This window comes from Lynx rufus, unplaced genomic scaffold (assembly GCF_022079265.1).
Source record: "Lynx rufus isolate CCGP_SWC_20201006 ecotype Redwood Valley unplaced genomic scaffold, mLynRuf1.p SCAF_3, whole genome shotgun sequence".
NCBI classification, from domain to species: domain Eukaryota; kingdom Metazoa; phylum Chordata; class Mammalia; order Carnivora; family Felidae; genus Lynx; species Lynx rufus.
This window is the reverse complement of record NW_025814845.1, coordinates 37,247,443-37,263,516: the sequence shown is the minus strand read 5'-3', so window position 1 is coordinate 37,263,516 and position 16,074 is coordinate 37,247,443. Positions and strand designations below refer to the sequence as shown.

Sequence of the window (16,074 nt, the reverse complement as noted above, 5' to 3'; positions counted from 1 at the left end):
CTTCGGGTACTTTTTTGGTGTGTTTTGTCCAGATTTATAGTTGTTATCTTTGCGAGGGTCTGTCTGATAGGAGCTCCCTCAGTCAGACCACTGTCATTTTTAAAGGTCTAATTCTTGTAAGAGGTTCAGAGGCTCACACACACTGAAGAGTATTTCCTTTCATTCTCAGGGTAGAATGCTAAATGTAAGTTTTAAACACATTTTTAAGTTTCTCAGGGGTTGATGGGGGGGTGGGAGGGCGGGGAGGGTGGGTGATGGGTATTGAGGAGGGCACCTTTTGGGGTGAGCACGGGTGTTGTATGGAAACCAATTTGACAATAAACTTCATATATTGAAAAAAAAAATAAGTACCTCTGGGCTTAGAGGCCTCTGCACGGAGGTGAGATGCTATTAAAGCAGTGCTTTAATCGGGTTAAATTTGTTTGTTTGCTTCTTTATTTATTAGATTCTAATTTTTGTACAGCTTTATTGAAATATAATTCACATACCTATTTAAAGTGGATATTGAACAATTTTTAGTATATTCACGGATAAGTGTCACCATCCCTACAATCAATTGTGGAACATTTTTATCACTTTAAGAAGACACTCTATACTTTTTACTGTTAGTCCCCTATATTTCCATCCTCCTCTTGCAGCCACTAATCTATGTTCTATCTCTATAGATGTCCCTAGTCTGGACATTTCATATGAGCATATGTGGTTTTTGTAACTGGAATTTTTCACTTGGGATAATATTTTCAAGATTCATCCATGTTGTTTATGTATCAGTACCCCACTCTTTCTTATGGCCAAATAATGTTCTATTGTATTGATTTACCACATTTTTAAAATCCATTTGCCAGTTGATGGACATTTTAGTTGTTTCCGTCTTTTGGTTATTATGAATAATGTTTCTCTGAATATTCATGTACAAGTTTTTGTGTGAACCTGTTTCCATTACTCTTGGGTTATACCTACGAGTACAATTTTTTTTATCACTATATGTGGGATTAGGAAATGTACCATTTATAACCACTTTTGAGTACGATTTTGGCTTATATTTAAGTAACTTTTAGAAAGTGAGAGTTTCCTGGACAGTTTCTTCAAAAACATTCTTTTCATAGATTCTGCCCCAGATGATTTGATATGGATATGTTAAGTAGTATCTGCTCAAATAAATATTTTCTATTTTATAACTGACATGTTTGTTTTTGTGATAAGCAATAAAACAGTTTTATATTTTTGTTTTTAAAAATAACCTCATTAAATTATTCTGCTTACTTTAAAAAATGTTCTGTTTGGTTTGAGTTTTTAACTACATGCTCTTTCAAAGTTATTTATTTATTTATGGGTCCATAAGTGTTGCTGTGGGATGCTGGGATGCCAATTTTGTATAAATAACAGGAGTTGTAGCTTCAAAAGACAACAATAATAGCGAGAGGATTATGAATAGGAAAAGATAATAAAAGCCTTATGCTAATACAGATGCACTCCGTGTAGTAGTGTTTTGTCCCTTTGGGCTTCTCTCATGCAAAAAGTCAAGTTAGTAAAGAGATTCTGGAAGATAAGGGAGTTGGACTTTCTAAATAATTATTTCAGGAGCAGGATATAGAGGAGAGCAGTAGCAAATTATTTCTCTCCTCAACCCACAAACCTGAAGCTGGAGCTACAAAGGTTTAGTTTAGTATTTCTTTTTTTCTTTCTTTCTTCTTCTTCTTTTTTTTTTTTGAAAGTTTGTTTATTTTGAGAGAGACAGAAAGAGAGTATGAGTTGAGAAGGGGAAGAAAGATGGAGAGAGGGAGAATCCCAGTTGGGCTGTGTGTGATCAGTACACAGAGCCTAAAGCAGGGCTTGAACTCATGAAACTGTGAGATCATGAGCTGAAATCAAGAGTCGGATTCTTAACTGACTAAGCCACCCAGGTGCCCCAGTTTAGTATTTCTAAAATTATTGGATAGTCTGAGCTGTCCATATGGTTCCAAAAATTTGGACTCTAAAATAAAGATTTAGGTTTTTAAAAAGTGAAAGTCCAGGATCAGATGGATTTCAAGGTGGATTTTACCAAACATTTAAAGAAGAACTGGGGCGCCTGGGTGGCTCAGTCAGTTAAGCTTCTGACTTTGGCTCAGGTCATGATCTCACAGTCCGTGAGTTTGAGCCCCGCGTTGGCCTCTGTGCTGACAGCTCAGAGCCTGGAGCCTGTTTCAGATTCTGTGTCTCCCTCTCTCTCTGCCCCTTCCCTGCTCTCTCTCTCTCTCTAATAATAAATAAACATTAAAAAATAATAATAAAAAAATAAAGAAGAGTTAATATGTATTCTCTTCAAACTATTCCAAACAACAGAAGAGGAAGAAGAGCTTACAAAGACATTCTATGAGGCCAGCATTACTCTGATACCAAAACCAGACAAAGACACCACACAAAAAAAGAAAATGATAAGCCAGTATCCCTGATGAACACAGATGCAAAAACTCTTAACAGAATAGCAAACTATTCAATAATACATTAAAAGGATCATTCACCAGAATCAAGTGGAATTTATTCTGAGGTTGCAAGGATGGTTCAATATTTGCAAATCAATCAATATGATCAACCACATCAACAAAATGAAGAATAAAAATCATGTGATCATCTTAATAGATGCAAAAAACCATTTGACAAAATTCAACATCTGTTCATGATAAACACTCTCAACAAAGTGGGTTTAGAGGGAACATACCTCGGCATAATAAATGCCACATGTAAAAAAGTCACAGCTAACATCATACTCAATGGTGAAAAACTGAGAGCCTTTCCTATAAGATTAGGAACTCTCACTACCTTTATTCAGCATTGTACTGGAAGTCCTATTCATGGTAATCAGAAAAGAAAAGAAATAAAAGGAACCCATATTGGTAAGGAAAGAAGTTAAGCTGTCACTATTTGCTGATGGCATGATACTATACATAGAAAATCTTAAATCCTCCACCAGAAAGCTATTAGAGGAAATAAATAACTGGTAAATCTGCAGGATACAAAATTAACCCCCAGAAATCAATAGTATTTCTATACACTAATGAAGTAGCATCAATAGGAGAAATTAACAAAACAATCCATTTAGAATTGCACCGAAAAGAATAAAATACCTAGGAATAAACTTAACCAAGGCAGTGGAAGACCTTTACTCTGAAAACTGGAAAACATTGATGAAAGAATTGAAGATGACACAAACAAATGGAAAGATATTCCATACTCATGAATGGGAAGAATTAATATTGTTAAAATGTCCATATTATCCAAAGCAATCTACAGATTCAATGCAATTACTATGAGAATACTAAGAGCATTTCACCTAGAACTAGCAGAAATAATACTAAAATTTGTATAGAACCCATAAGACCCCAAGTAGCCATAGCCAACTTGAGAAATCAGAACAAAGCTGGAGGTACCACAATCCCAGATTTCAAGATATACAACAAAGCTATAGTAATAAAAACAGTATAGTGCTAGCACAAAAATTGACACATAGATCAATGAAACAGAATGGAGTTCACAAATAAACCCATACTTATATAGTCAATTTATCTATGACAAAGAAGTCCGGAATATATAATGGGAAAAAGTCTCTTCGACAGCTGGTGCTGGGAAAATGACAGCTGCATGCAAAAGCGTGAAAGTGGACCACTTACTTACAGGATATGCAAAAATAAACTCGAAATGGATTAAAGATCTAAATGTGGCACTGATACCATAAAATTCCTAGAAGAAAACATAGGTAGTGATTTCTTTGAGATCAGCCATAGAAATATTTTCCTTGTGTGTCTCCTGAAGCAAGGGAAACACAAACAAAATTAAACTGTTGGGCTACACCAAAATAAAAAGCTTCTGCACAGTGAAGGAAACCATTAACAAAACAAAAAGATAACTTACTGAATGGGAGGGGATATACACAAATGATATACCTGATAAGGGGTTAATATCCAAAATACATAAAGAATTTATACAACTTAACACCAAAACCCCACAGAAATCCAATTAAAAAATGGGCAGAATGGGAAAGCAAGCTGGTACAGCCACTCTGGAAAACAGTATGGAGTTTTCTCAAAAAACTAAAAATAGAACTACTCTACGACCCAGCAATTGCACTACTAGGCATTTATCCAAGGGATACAGGTGTGCTGTTTCGAAGGGACACATGCACCCCCATGTTTATAGCAGCACTATCAACAATAGCCAAAGTATGAAAAGGACCCCAATGTCCATCGATGGAATGGATAAAGAAGATGTGGCATATATATTCAATGGAGTATTGCTCGGCAATCAAAAAGAATGAAATCTTGCCATTTGCAACTACGTGAATGGAACTGGAGGGTATTATGCTAAGTGAAATTAGTCAGTCAGAGAAAGACAAATATCATATGGCTTCACTCATATGAGGACTTTAAAAGACAAACAGATGAACATTGGGGAAGGGAAGCAAAAATAATATAAAAACAGGGAGGGGGACAAAACATAAAAGACTCTTAAATATGGAGAACAAACAGAGGGTTACTGGAGGGGTTGTGGGAGGGGGGATGGGCTAAATGGGTAAGGGGCATTAAGGAATCTACTCCTGAAATCATTGTTGCACTGTATACTAACTAATTTGGATGTAAATTAAAAATAAATAAATAAAACAATTAAAAAAAAAACTGTAAGCAAAAAAAAAAACAAAAAACCAAAAAAAAAAGGGCAGAGGACCTGAATTATATTTTTCCAAAGAAGACATACAGACACATGAAAAGATGCTCAACATCACCAATCATCAAGGAAATGCAAATTATAACACAATGATACATCACTTTACAGCTGTCAGAATGGCTAAAATCAAGAACACAAGAAACACTAAGTGTTGGTGAAAATGTGGAGAAAAAGGAACCTTCATACACTGTTGGTGGGAATGCAAACTGGTGCAGCCCCTGTGGAAAGCAATGTGGATATTCCTCAAAAAATGAAAAAAAAAATAGAATTACCATATCATCCAGCAGTTTCACTATGGGTATTTACTCAAAGAAAATGAAAACACTAATTTAAAAAGGTGTACGTACCCCTATGTTTATTGCAGCATTATTTGCAATAGTCCAGATATGGAAGCAACCCAGTTGTCCATCAATAGACAATTGGATAAGATGGTGTGATATATATACACAACGGGATATTATGCAGCCATAAAAAAGGATGAGATCTTGCCATTTGTGATGGCATGGATAGACCTAGAGTCTGTTATGCTAAGTGAGATAAGTCAGACTAGGAAAGATAAATACCATATGATTTTACTTGTAAGTGGGATCTAAAAACACACAAAAAAGTGAATAAACAAACAAGCAAACTAAAAGTGGAATGAGACTCTAAATACAGAGGACAGACTGATGGTTGCCAGAGGGAAGTGGGTGGGAGGATGGGCAAAATGGGTGAATGGCATTGGGAAGCTTCCTGTTACTAAGTCACAGGAATAAAAGGCACAGCATAGGGAATATAGTCAATGATATTGTAGTAGCATTGTATGGTGACAGATGGTAGCTACATTTGTGGTGAGCACAGCATAACAGAGAGAAGTTGCACTACGTTGCAGAGCTGAAACTAATGTGACACTGTATGTCAATTACACTAAACATTTTTTTTTTAAAGATTTAGGTTTTTGAAAGACATTGAAAGGAAAATTGAAGAGTTGGAAAGTTACAATATTCTCCCTAGATTTTTATTTCTTTAGTTATAACCTAATAATGAAGGGCCATGTGACATAGAAATGTAATTTATAATGTCACTGGGAAGCTGGGGTTTAATGTCTTCCTCTTCCATTTACTAGACGTGTGAGTTTTGGTCAGATGCTTTAACTTCTCTGTCAGCGGAGGAATATAATTTTTATTCATTTCGCAGCATTGTTACAAAAGTCAAATGAAAAAATTTGTGAAAGTGTTTTTATAAATGACAAAATTCATTATTAAAGGAAAGAATTAGTTTTTACTATACTCAAAAATTGACTAAAAATGGGGTTATCTTTTTTAAACTCTATCCATAAGACCTAGAATCTTTGTGCAATGATCCAGTGTCATAGTAATCCCATAATCCATAACCCCATAACCCTATTACCCAGCCATTGCCACAGTGTATTTCAGTTACGAGTATAGTTGCTAGGAAGGAATAAAATTGACTCGTTGTTGGATTTGCAATGTGATGGCAGGTTTCACATGAAACCTTTATGCTTAGACCCGAGTGTTAATTTCAGAGGTTATTCATTTCTTATCAGAACTAAACTGGGGGCAGGTTATATTGCCATCACATCCTTAGAAGAGTGAGTTTATGCCCTGGAGTACTTTATTAGAGACTGAGCTGATATCTGCTTGAAATTATATGTAAATGTATAAACAATATCTAAACATATATATGCAATATTTATTTTGCTATGTTGGGAAACATTTGAAAGAGATAGAATTGTGGCTATATTTGATACTGAATTATTCAGTCCTTTAACAAACATTTATTGAGTGCAAGGCAATCTTCCTTGAATAAACTTGGCATTGAATAAACTTGGCATTGAATAAACGTACCCTCCTGGGTACTGGACCCCACAGTTCAATGAGAGAGGAAGGCATTAAAAAATGATCACTCAATTAATTAATGCCAACAGAGGTAACTGATGTGGGAAGAAACAGTTGCTAGGAGAGCTTATGACAGGGGCCCAAAGCTAGTTTGAGTTGAGAGCAGACTTTTCTGATGGAGTGGCACTTTAATCTTGAACTCCACAATGGGGACAATAAGGGTGTTGGAGTAAGGGAGTGACATGTTTGATCTGGTAGAGGCTTTTCAAAGGTGCCTTTGGCAGGTATAGGGAGAGAAGGTTGAAGTGGGTAGAGTATGTGTCAGGGAGAAAAAATGAGGGGGGGTATTGCAACATTCCTACAAGCGTGGTGCTTTGGGTTTTGGTTTGCGCTGAGTTTTGCAAACCATTGTTCATCTTAATTTAATTTCATCAAAGTTATGGTCCAAAAAAATCTCATTAGGATGCTCCCTATCTTCTTTCCCAGGCTGTTGAAGCCTTGGTTTCAAAGGCTGTTCCATACATCCACATCAAAAATACATTTTGTTTGTTTTAGGCATAAGCTTATTATGAGTGGTATAAGGTAACATTCCTAATTTTCTTAATACTATGAACGGACTATGTGGTTTGTTTGTTTGTTTGTTTGTTTGTTTTTTGTCATGCAGTGAAGAAGAAAGGAAAATGATAGTGGTGAAGATTGTCGCAAGTATGGTAAATAGGCCATTTTTCTTGAACTCAAGAGAAATATTCCTTACAAAAATGCTAGATCAGCTAAAGATCATTGAACTTAGAGTTTTTCTCTTAGCAAATATCTTTGCAGCTTGTGGCTTTTACAAGAATTTGGAATTATAAGAATTTTAACTTCCTAATTTATAATGTTGCATTTTGACTATCACTTTAACCTGGAAAAACCTCCCAGATCCTTATTTCCTTACACCAAAAAATTTAAGATCCTCTACGATCCTTTATGACCTGACTCGGCATTTTATTTAGTTGAGCCCCCAAATTCCTTTAATAACCCTGGCCTTCTGGTACAGATTCAGGGACATAAAGCTTCCAAACTTGAGAATAGTTTTCTTTAACCGCTCAGGTCTGAGGTTATATGTAACGTCTAAAGCTTTTTGAAATGGGAGTCTAAAGCCTTACACTCGAACATCACTTGAGAGTTTGTGTGAAATGCAGATTCCACTCCCACCTCCTGCCTTTGCCTTCCAGCAAGATCCCCAGGTGATTTCTGTGCTTGATCCAGTCCTCAACCCACTGCAATCTGGTCTTCCCCTCTTTCTCTTCTTGTCCTACTACTAAATATTCTTACTGAGGCACTGAGTGCATTGTATGGTGGTCTCACTGAGGCGGTGATTTTTTATCCAATGCACAGCATTTGAAACTGATGTGTGTTTGAACAAGACTCTGAAATGAAGAATGCATGCTTTCTCTCTGTGTTTGTTTACACCAGCTCACAAAGAGCATGTTCATTGTTAGTTGGTGCCAGCAACACTGTCTTTCATTCAAGTAGGGTCACGTGACCAGATATAATCTTGCCCAGTTTTGACTCTCTTCCCAAAATGCTCTTCTGTTTGGCCTGCATATTATCATTTCTGATTTTTCTTCTATTTCTGACTATTCTTTCTCCGTCTCCTGGAGCTTATCTTTCTTTACCTAGCCATTAAATGGTTGGGGTTTCTGTCCTAGGCTCTCTCTCTTCTCACCTTACACCCATGACTCTCTTGGAAGTGTCATCCATGCCCATCCATGAGTTGCTTCATCATTCACACATGCAACAAATATTCTTTAAGGCCTACACTGGTGCCAAGCATTTTGCTGGGCACTTGAGATGCAAACATGCATAGAACACCTTCCTACCTTCAAGAAGGCAGACAAGAAAACAGACAATTCCTCTTGAGTATATGTGTGATACAAACAGTGTGTGCGCTGGGACCACAAAGATCAGATTTGTGGGGGTCTGACAAGGCATTCTGGAGGAAATGCTTAGATTGCTCTAGATTTTATACTCAGTGAATTATAACAATAACGAAAGCCAGCTCCTACAAATTCTATTTTTCATTCTCTGTATTAGTCAGGATAGGCTATGCAATACTGTGTAACAAAAATAACCCTAAAATAATAGTGGCTTAAAAACAGCAAAGGTCAATTTCTCACTCATGCTGCATGTCCTGTGCGAGTGAAATGGGGGCTATGCTCATTCAGGGACTAAACTGATCACCCAGCCATCATCTTGCACCTGTGTAGTTATTGTGCCAACGAGAAAGAAAAAGAGCACTGGAGATTCTTTTCTTTTCCTCAAAGGGGTATGATACAGTATTATTAACTATAATCGCCATGCTGTACATTAGATCCCCAGAGCTTATTCAACTTATAACTGGAAGCTTGTGCCCTTTGAGCACAACATCAGAAATGTCCAGAGACAGAGAATGTGACCCAAGCATATGTCTTAGTGAATGCGAGAGACTTGAAAATATTTGATGAACAGCCTTAATGACTATCACCCTTATCTCAGTGGAAGGTCCCTTCATACACACAGTAATTCAAACCAGAAACCTTGAAGTGACCTCTGACTCTTTCCCTGATGAGCCCATAATTTTTGCCTCTTCCAAATGTTACCTGAGTCCTCACTGCTTTTGTCTTGGATCAGACCTTCCTCTTTTCTCACTTGGATTTGACCCCTTTCCATCACCATGCTGCTGGCACAGTGATCATTCTAATGTGCCACCCTATTTAAGATCCTTCAAAAGTTCTTCATCACAAGAACAACTCCAAGCCTTTAACAGGAACTCCTCTTCATAGTCTGGCTTCTTCTCTCTCTTTAGCCTTTCCTCTTGCCAGGCCCCCATGTGCTAGCCATGTTTAGTTACTTGCCGCTAGGTTTTCAGTATCTTTCTCCCTTTGCTCCAACTAGAAAGTTCTCCATTCCCTATTACTATACCTCCTTCTTCTTCCCCACAGATGCTTTGCTCAAACCTCGACAATCCTTAATTATCCTTTAAGATTTATATTGAGTATGATCTCCTCCTAGGAAACCTTTCCTGGCTTTCTCAAATGGAATGACAGCTACCTCTCTGCTTTCTGTCATCAGATTGTCTTATGCTTACCATTCTCAAAGCACTTGTATCATGGTTTGTATTTTTAGACTACATGCCTATTTCCCTCAACTAATCTGTAAACGTCTTGATGATAAGGAGCTTTTACAAAATGTCGTGTTTTCAGCAGAGAGTAAATACAGCATTCCTGGCACATAGAAAATGCCCAGTGAATGTATTACCGCATGGCTTGAGATGTAAAGATGAGGAATTACTTTTAAGCTCCCATCATAGGAAGATAATTTTTTTACATGCGTATGATGGTTGATTTTTTAAAACCTGCAGACTTTGTCCAAAGTGAGAAGTGTATATGGGTGTATATATGTGTGTGTGTGTGTGTGTGTGTGTGTGTGTGTGTGTGTGTCATGTCCTGACTCCATTCTTGGGTGCATTAAATAACTCTTGAAAGCTTCAGTTTCCTCCTCCCTGAAACTCTATAAATGAGAGTTAATTATAGCATCTGTTTCAAAAGATTTTTGGAAGACTAACTCAGTAGATGCTTATAGTGAAGATCCTTAGCAAGGTGCTTGTGTTTGTTTCCTATTGCTGCTGTAACAAATTGATTACTCGGTACAATGCAAATACCTTACCGTGGAGTTGTAGAGGGCAGAAGTCGAAATAGGTCTCAATGAGCTAAATTAAGGTGTTGGCAGTGCTGTATTCCTTCTGGAGACTCTAGGGGATGGTCTGTTTCCTGTCTTTCCCAGCTTTTGGAGGCTTCATGTGTTCCTTGGCTTGTGGCCTCTTTCCATCTTTAAAATGAGCAATGGTCCATTAAGACCTTCTCACACTGCGTGGCTCTGATACACAAAACCTCTCACCTCCCTCTTCTGCTTGTAAAAACCCTGTGACCATCTTGGGCTCACATGAATAATCCAGGGTAATTTCCCCATCTCAAATTCCTTAACTAATTCACATTGGCAACATCTCTTTTGCCATTTAAGGTATGTAGGGTAGCATATTCACAGGTTCTGGGACTTAGGAGGTGGATGTCTCTGGAGGAACGTTAATTTTGCCTACCACAGTGCTCGATACGTTCATTATAAGTGACCAGTGAAGTTCAGATATTATCATTGGAATTATAGACTTTTCCTTAAACATTTTTATTTTTAATGTTTTATTTATTTTTGAGAGACAGAGGGGGGGGGGTGGGCGGGAAGGGGCAGAGAGAAAGAGGGTGACACAGAATCCGAAGCAGGCTCCAGGCTCCCAGCTGTCAGCACAGAGCCTGACGTGGGGCTCGAACCCACGAACCATGAGATCATGACCTGAACCGAAGTCGGACGCTTAACCAACTAAGCCACCCAGGTGCCCCTCCTTAAACATTGTTAATTAAACAGAGCTGTGTTCCAGAGCTGATACACTTTTGAGCCAAACAACCTTGATTGGTGGGGCCTTGTATTATTAACTGGGCGTGAAAGAGCCACACTTCTTTTACTCCAAAAGTAGGTTAGGCGATTCGCTTTTGAAATTTTCCTTAGCCATTTTGTTATGTAGGATGCACTTAGAGTAAATGGAAATTGATAGTTATTTAAAAGTACCTAAATAGCCCTAAGGAAGACAGTTTTACTTTCATTACTATCATTATGTACTAATGACTAACAGTTATTGAGAACTTACTATGTGCCAGGAACTGTTCCAAATGTTTATATATACATTGACTAATTTGATCTTAACAGCCAGTCCCATGAGGGGAGGGACTTTTATTTTCCTTATTTAATGGCAGTTGAGACTTTGCCCAGTTTCGGGGCTAGTGAGCACCAGAGATGGGATTTAAACCCACGTGGTCAGGCTATAGAACCTGTACTTTTAACCACAGCACTGTAAAAATAAGAGTGTAGAAAATTCTGGGGCGAAATTGGAAGAGTGAACCCTCGATTGTGGGCTAATCACTCTCAGCATTTTTATAGCTCACCGTGGTGTAGCTTGAGGGTATTTAGTCTTATCGAGTTCTAATGTTTGTACGTTTTAAAAAATGACCAACTGTGAGGTGAGAATTGGTCGGTTTCCAGAGCTGCTTGAAAAGAAATTGTCTAGTGAGTTCAGGCTTTTAAAGACAGGTCCTTAGGTTTATTCTCTCTCCTTCTTTGTCGGTTGGTCCATCTGTCTGTCTCTTAAAAATATACTTTAGGGACATTAACTACAGCAACTACCATGTATCATATATTACCTGTCCCTTTCTATCTATTTTGCCAGCTTGTTTTCATATGTAGAATTTAAGAGCAAGGAAGCTGAATTTTTTAGAAAGTTATTATCTCAGTGTTTCCAGTCAGTATTTCAGAAGATGACCCCCTTCTTCCTCTTCTTCTTCTTTTTCTGGTAATTCATTTAGCTAATTTTTTAAATATAATTTATTGTCAAACTGGCTAACATGCAGTATGTGAAGTATGCTTTTGGTTTGGGGGGTAGATTCCCGTGGTTCATCGCTTACATACAACACCCAGCGCTCATCCCAACAAGTGTCCTCCTCAGTGCCCCTCACCCATTTTCCCCTCTCCCTGTCCCACCATCAACCCTCAGTTTGTTCTCTGTATTTAAGCGTCTCTTCCGGTTTGCCTCCCTAAGCAGATGTTATTAACACTTTCACCACTGTGGTTTGATGAAAAAGATAAAGGAAAGATTATGAATATGGTTAATTATTACAAGCAAAAGGTTGAGAACAACTGCCATATGAAATATTTCCATATGGAAAGCAACTCCTTTTGAATGGATTACTCAGGGATGTAACTGTGAGGAGTTTGCATTTGCTAAATGTGTGTTGACAGAGCTGGATGCTGACTCAGAGGGTTAGCCTGCTAAGTAAGTCAACTTTGTGGACTTTAAAAGTTCATCATGGCCACGTTAATGGAATTAACATGTTATTGTGAAAAGTCTATTTATGCCAAAGTAAGGAACGGTGAGAGCAACTAATAAATGGGTGAAAATAAAATTATATCTAATTGATTGGTAAATTTTCCTGTATGAATGAAATCTGTATTACATAGTCATCAAGCCTATCAAATACATTTATTTTGATCTCAATCATTTTGAAAATAAAAAACAATTACATAAAGTCTTTCATTTTACTTACTTACTGCATTTAATACTTACTCATAATCATACACACAGTTTGGAGAGTATGTTACCTGCACCACATGGTCACGATTGAGTTTTTATGCTCCGACGTTTTATTTAGAATCCTTTGGCAGATGAAACTGTTGACCTTAGTTAGCTAGAAAACAGCTGCTTTTCTATTTTGATTTGTAGTTAATGTTTTCCAAGTGTCAAGCACATGTAGGGAAATTTTTTCCATAGACTGATATTAAACATTTTATTTATATTTCTTTTATTTTTAATGGTCCGTGGACTGTTTGGAAAAGTGAGAGCCAATTAGAGCATTCGCCGTAAATTCTTCTAGAAAAAAAATCTCCCTTGGGTATTTCTATAATGAATCAATATCACATATGTTTATTTTAGTGACATACTCAATTGCAGTGCTATATTCTGGAAACAATCTGTTGTCTATTTTTACTAAGTTAAAAATACATGATCTCTTTCAAGGTTTTCAGGAGTTTCGGCCCAAAGCCAAAGTGAGGTGATTTCCAGTAATCTTAGGTTTGACTATTTTGTCGATGAATGAATACCTTGAGAAAGTGACCAGTTGATAATCCTAGTTTTAATGCCTGTATCTTATAGTCATATTTATAGTTCTGGTCAAAGATGAAGGTAATTTAGTTCCTTCTCTTAGTTTTTCTAGAATTAGAGTTTGCTTTTTGGCGGGTTTTCCGATCTAGGCTTGGTAAATATATGAGCCCTATCATTTTTATTTATTTGTTATGCGCAGGTCACTGAAACTTAGTGGAAAATGTGGAGAAATAAAGGCTGAACCTAAGCAGGCACTGTTGTCCTTTGGCGGCAGATATAGAGATATGAAGAGCTTGTGTCCTGGGTACTAAGTAGCGTAAAATGGTGGATGAAATTGAGAAACTGAGAAAGCCAGAAGGAAACACCAAGATTCACCACATTTCATTTATTTGTTGTGAGTCTCAGGCGAAATGGAATTGCCCTGCATTCTTTGGGCACCAGGAACCCTAGATGGGAGGCTCAGTTTCTATGCCTGAAGCTTTTGAGAAAGCAGTGGTTTCTTCACAGGATTAGGTTATTTGTGGTAGAAAAGAAACTCTCTTGGTTGTTCCAATGAAGTGGGTAGTTTTGTGAGCCATCATCTTCCTCTTTGGGTTAGCCAGGATAGAATGAGACCTGGGAAAGTAGTTCGAGAATTTTCTCAATATGTTTTTAAAAATAAACACTTCTAGTTATGTATCAGAATTTTTTTTTTTTTTGTCTTTCAGGAACATTAAAAAAAGCCTATTTTAAATCAAATGGGACTGAACCTTTGGTCACCGATGGTGAAGTCCCAGTGTCTGATATTGTTCTTACAAATACGATTTGTAACAAGAGCACTGTGACGTCTGCCACGCATCCCAACCAGCACATTCCAGCCTGGACCACGGATGCTTCTCTCCCAGGGAACCAGAATCACAGGCACACAAGTAAGTCTGAAGGTACTGAATACCCATGCCCTTTAATGTTTGTAGAACCTACAGGTGGATTTTAAGTGTGGCAACCAAGTGTGACCACGAACTGGCCACAGAGACCACATTGCACTCACTTACCCAGCAACCCTAACTGAGGGTTCTGTTCCTAAGCATGAAATGCCATCAGCTCGGCCATCCAGATAGGGAGGGATAAGGGTGGGAAAGGAAAACGTATGAATGTCATTCAACATTTCTGAGGCACACTGCTTGCCCCGATAGAATGGTAGTGATTTTTATGGTGGTTCATCTCTGAAAGTTTGTGCTTCTGTTTCGAAGTTTTGAAGTTACTTGTTTTGAGATAGATAAATGAATATGTAAGTGAAGTTACTTATTTTGTTATTGGTGCCTTGTGGGAAGGATCTCGGTTCTATAATAGAATGTCAATGATTTAATGGGAACTATCCCCCCCCATTTACTTTTGAAGTGCTCACGCGTTCTTCTTTCCTTACTTCCCTCTTCTCCCCCCTTTATTGGCTGTGCAATTTATTTTATGTGTTGATGACTGACAATCACACCTTAAGGAAAATGGTGTGTATGAAACCCTGCTTGAGGACCAATGCCAGCTATTCCAGAACAAGAGCTGGGAGAGAGAGAGGACAGAAAGTGTGGAGATGCGACCAGGTAGATAGTGGCAGACGGTATGCTGTGGAACATGATTTTATTCCTCAATATCCCTCAAGTTTTTAGTAAGGTCACTAAGCTTCCAGATTGCTGGTGGGATTAGAGTTGGGGGCAAGCGCCTGAGAGCCTCAGCTCTGATCCAGTCAGCTCTGGCAAACATAATCAGAGCGCAGTCACTGTAAGAACTTTCTCTATAGTTGTCTTCATTCTTATTTTCTGCTTCCCCAAACAAGGTCATGTGATTGAAAATTATACAAAACTCATCCATCTGGGGTCATTTCCTTGTTTGTTCCTCCCTCTTTCATGAAAACCCACAAAGGGAGTCACATCCTAGGTGTAGGACAGAGTATTGATTTTCATTCTGAGCCAGGAAGGGAAGGAGGAAGCTAAATTTTAGCGATCATGGTATATATTTGACAGTGTCTGAAGAAAAGTAGCGTTATTCTATTGCTCTAGACCCAAAGAGACAGACTGTTTGGATTCCATTGTTTCACACAGCACCTACATATTAACTGTTTCTGATGCTTGGTGTTTACCAGTGATTAATACGGATTTGTGTTTATTACCTGACGGTAATAACTGCAAACCCAAAGTATGACAAGTAAAATTTGCTTTCCTCATGAGTTTTACTTTGAAGTTTTTAATGTTTTCGTCATGTTTTAAGCCCTTCATTTTTCTTAAGGACAGTGTTTCTCATCAGAAGTGCAGAGGTAATTTAAGCAAAAGCTCAGTCCCATTAATGTGTTTGCAATTATAGCGGTTGTTATTTTCTTTTGCTAAGTGGATTTTTCTCTCTTTTGAAAGTTTTGTCATTTGTTAAGATTCAAGTAGAAGTGGCAAACACATACTGTGAAGAGTAAAGAAACATATGGTATTTGTTACTCAGTTTGGAAGCTTGATGGAGGTCTGTTCGACTCGTTTTCTCTTCCTATGACTGGAACATTGCGTGAGACTAGGAATGTAATTTGACATGTAAAGGAAATCCAGGTGAAATTAGCACGGTTAAATGGAGAAAGGTCAACACCTTTGAATATATGTCATTCCGTGTTGTTCATGTACTTGACAGCATTGAGCTTTACTGCTAACCACATAGACCTTCGATACACTATCTTAACTAAAATTGTTCTTTGCAAGGGATTCGATAGTTTTTCATACATTTCAGTAATACTGCTAGCCTGTGATTGTAGAGCTTTTGGTCATTTTTAGGACATAGTTAAATTCTTTTCTCCTTATATATAAT

General features: G+C 37.7%; 1 protein-coding gene across 1 annotated transcript in view; it reads left to right on the top strand.

Annotated features, from left to right (window-relative positions):
* Positions 1-16,074, top strand: part of CORIN (corin, serine peptidase) — a 256,772-nt gene that overhangs the window by 36,926 nt on the left and 203,772 nt on the right. The window contains exon 3 of the mRNA XM_047090824.1: positions 13,968-14,168. Coding sequence (XP_046946780.1) covers positions 13,968-14,168 — 201 coding nt within the window. The remainder of the gene's footprint in view (positions 1-13,967; positions 14,169-16,074) is intronic.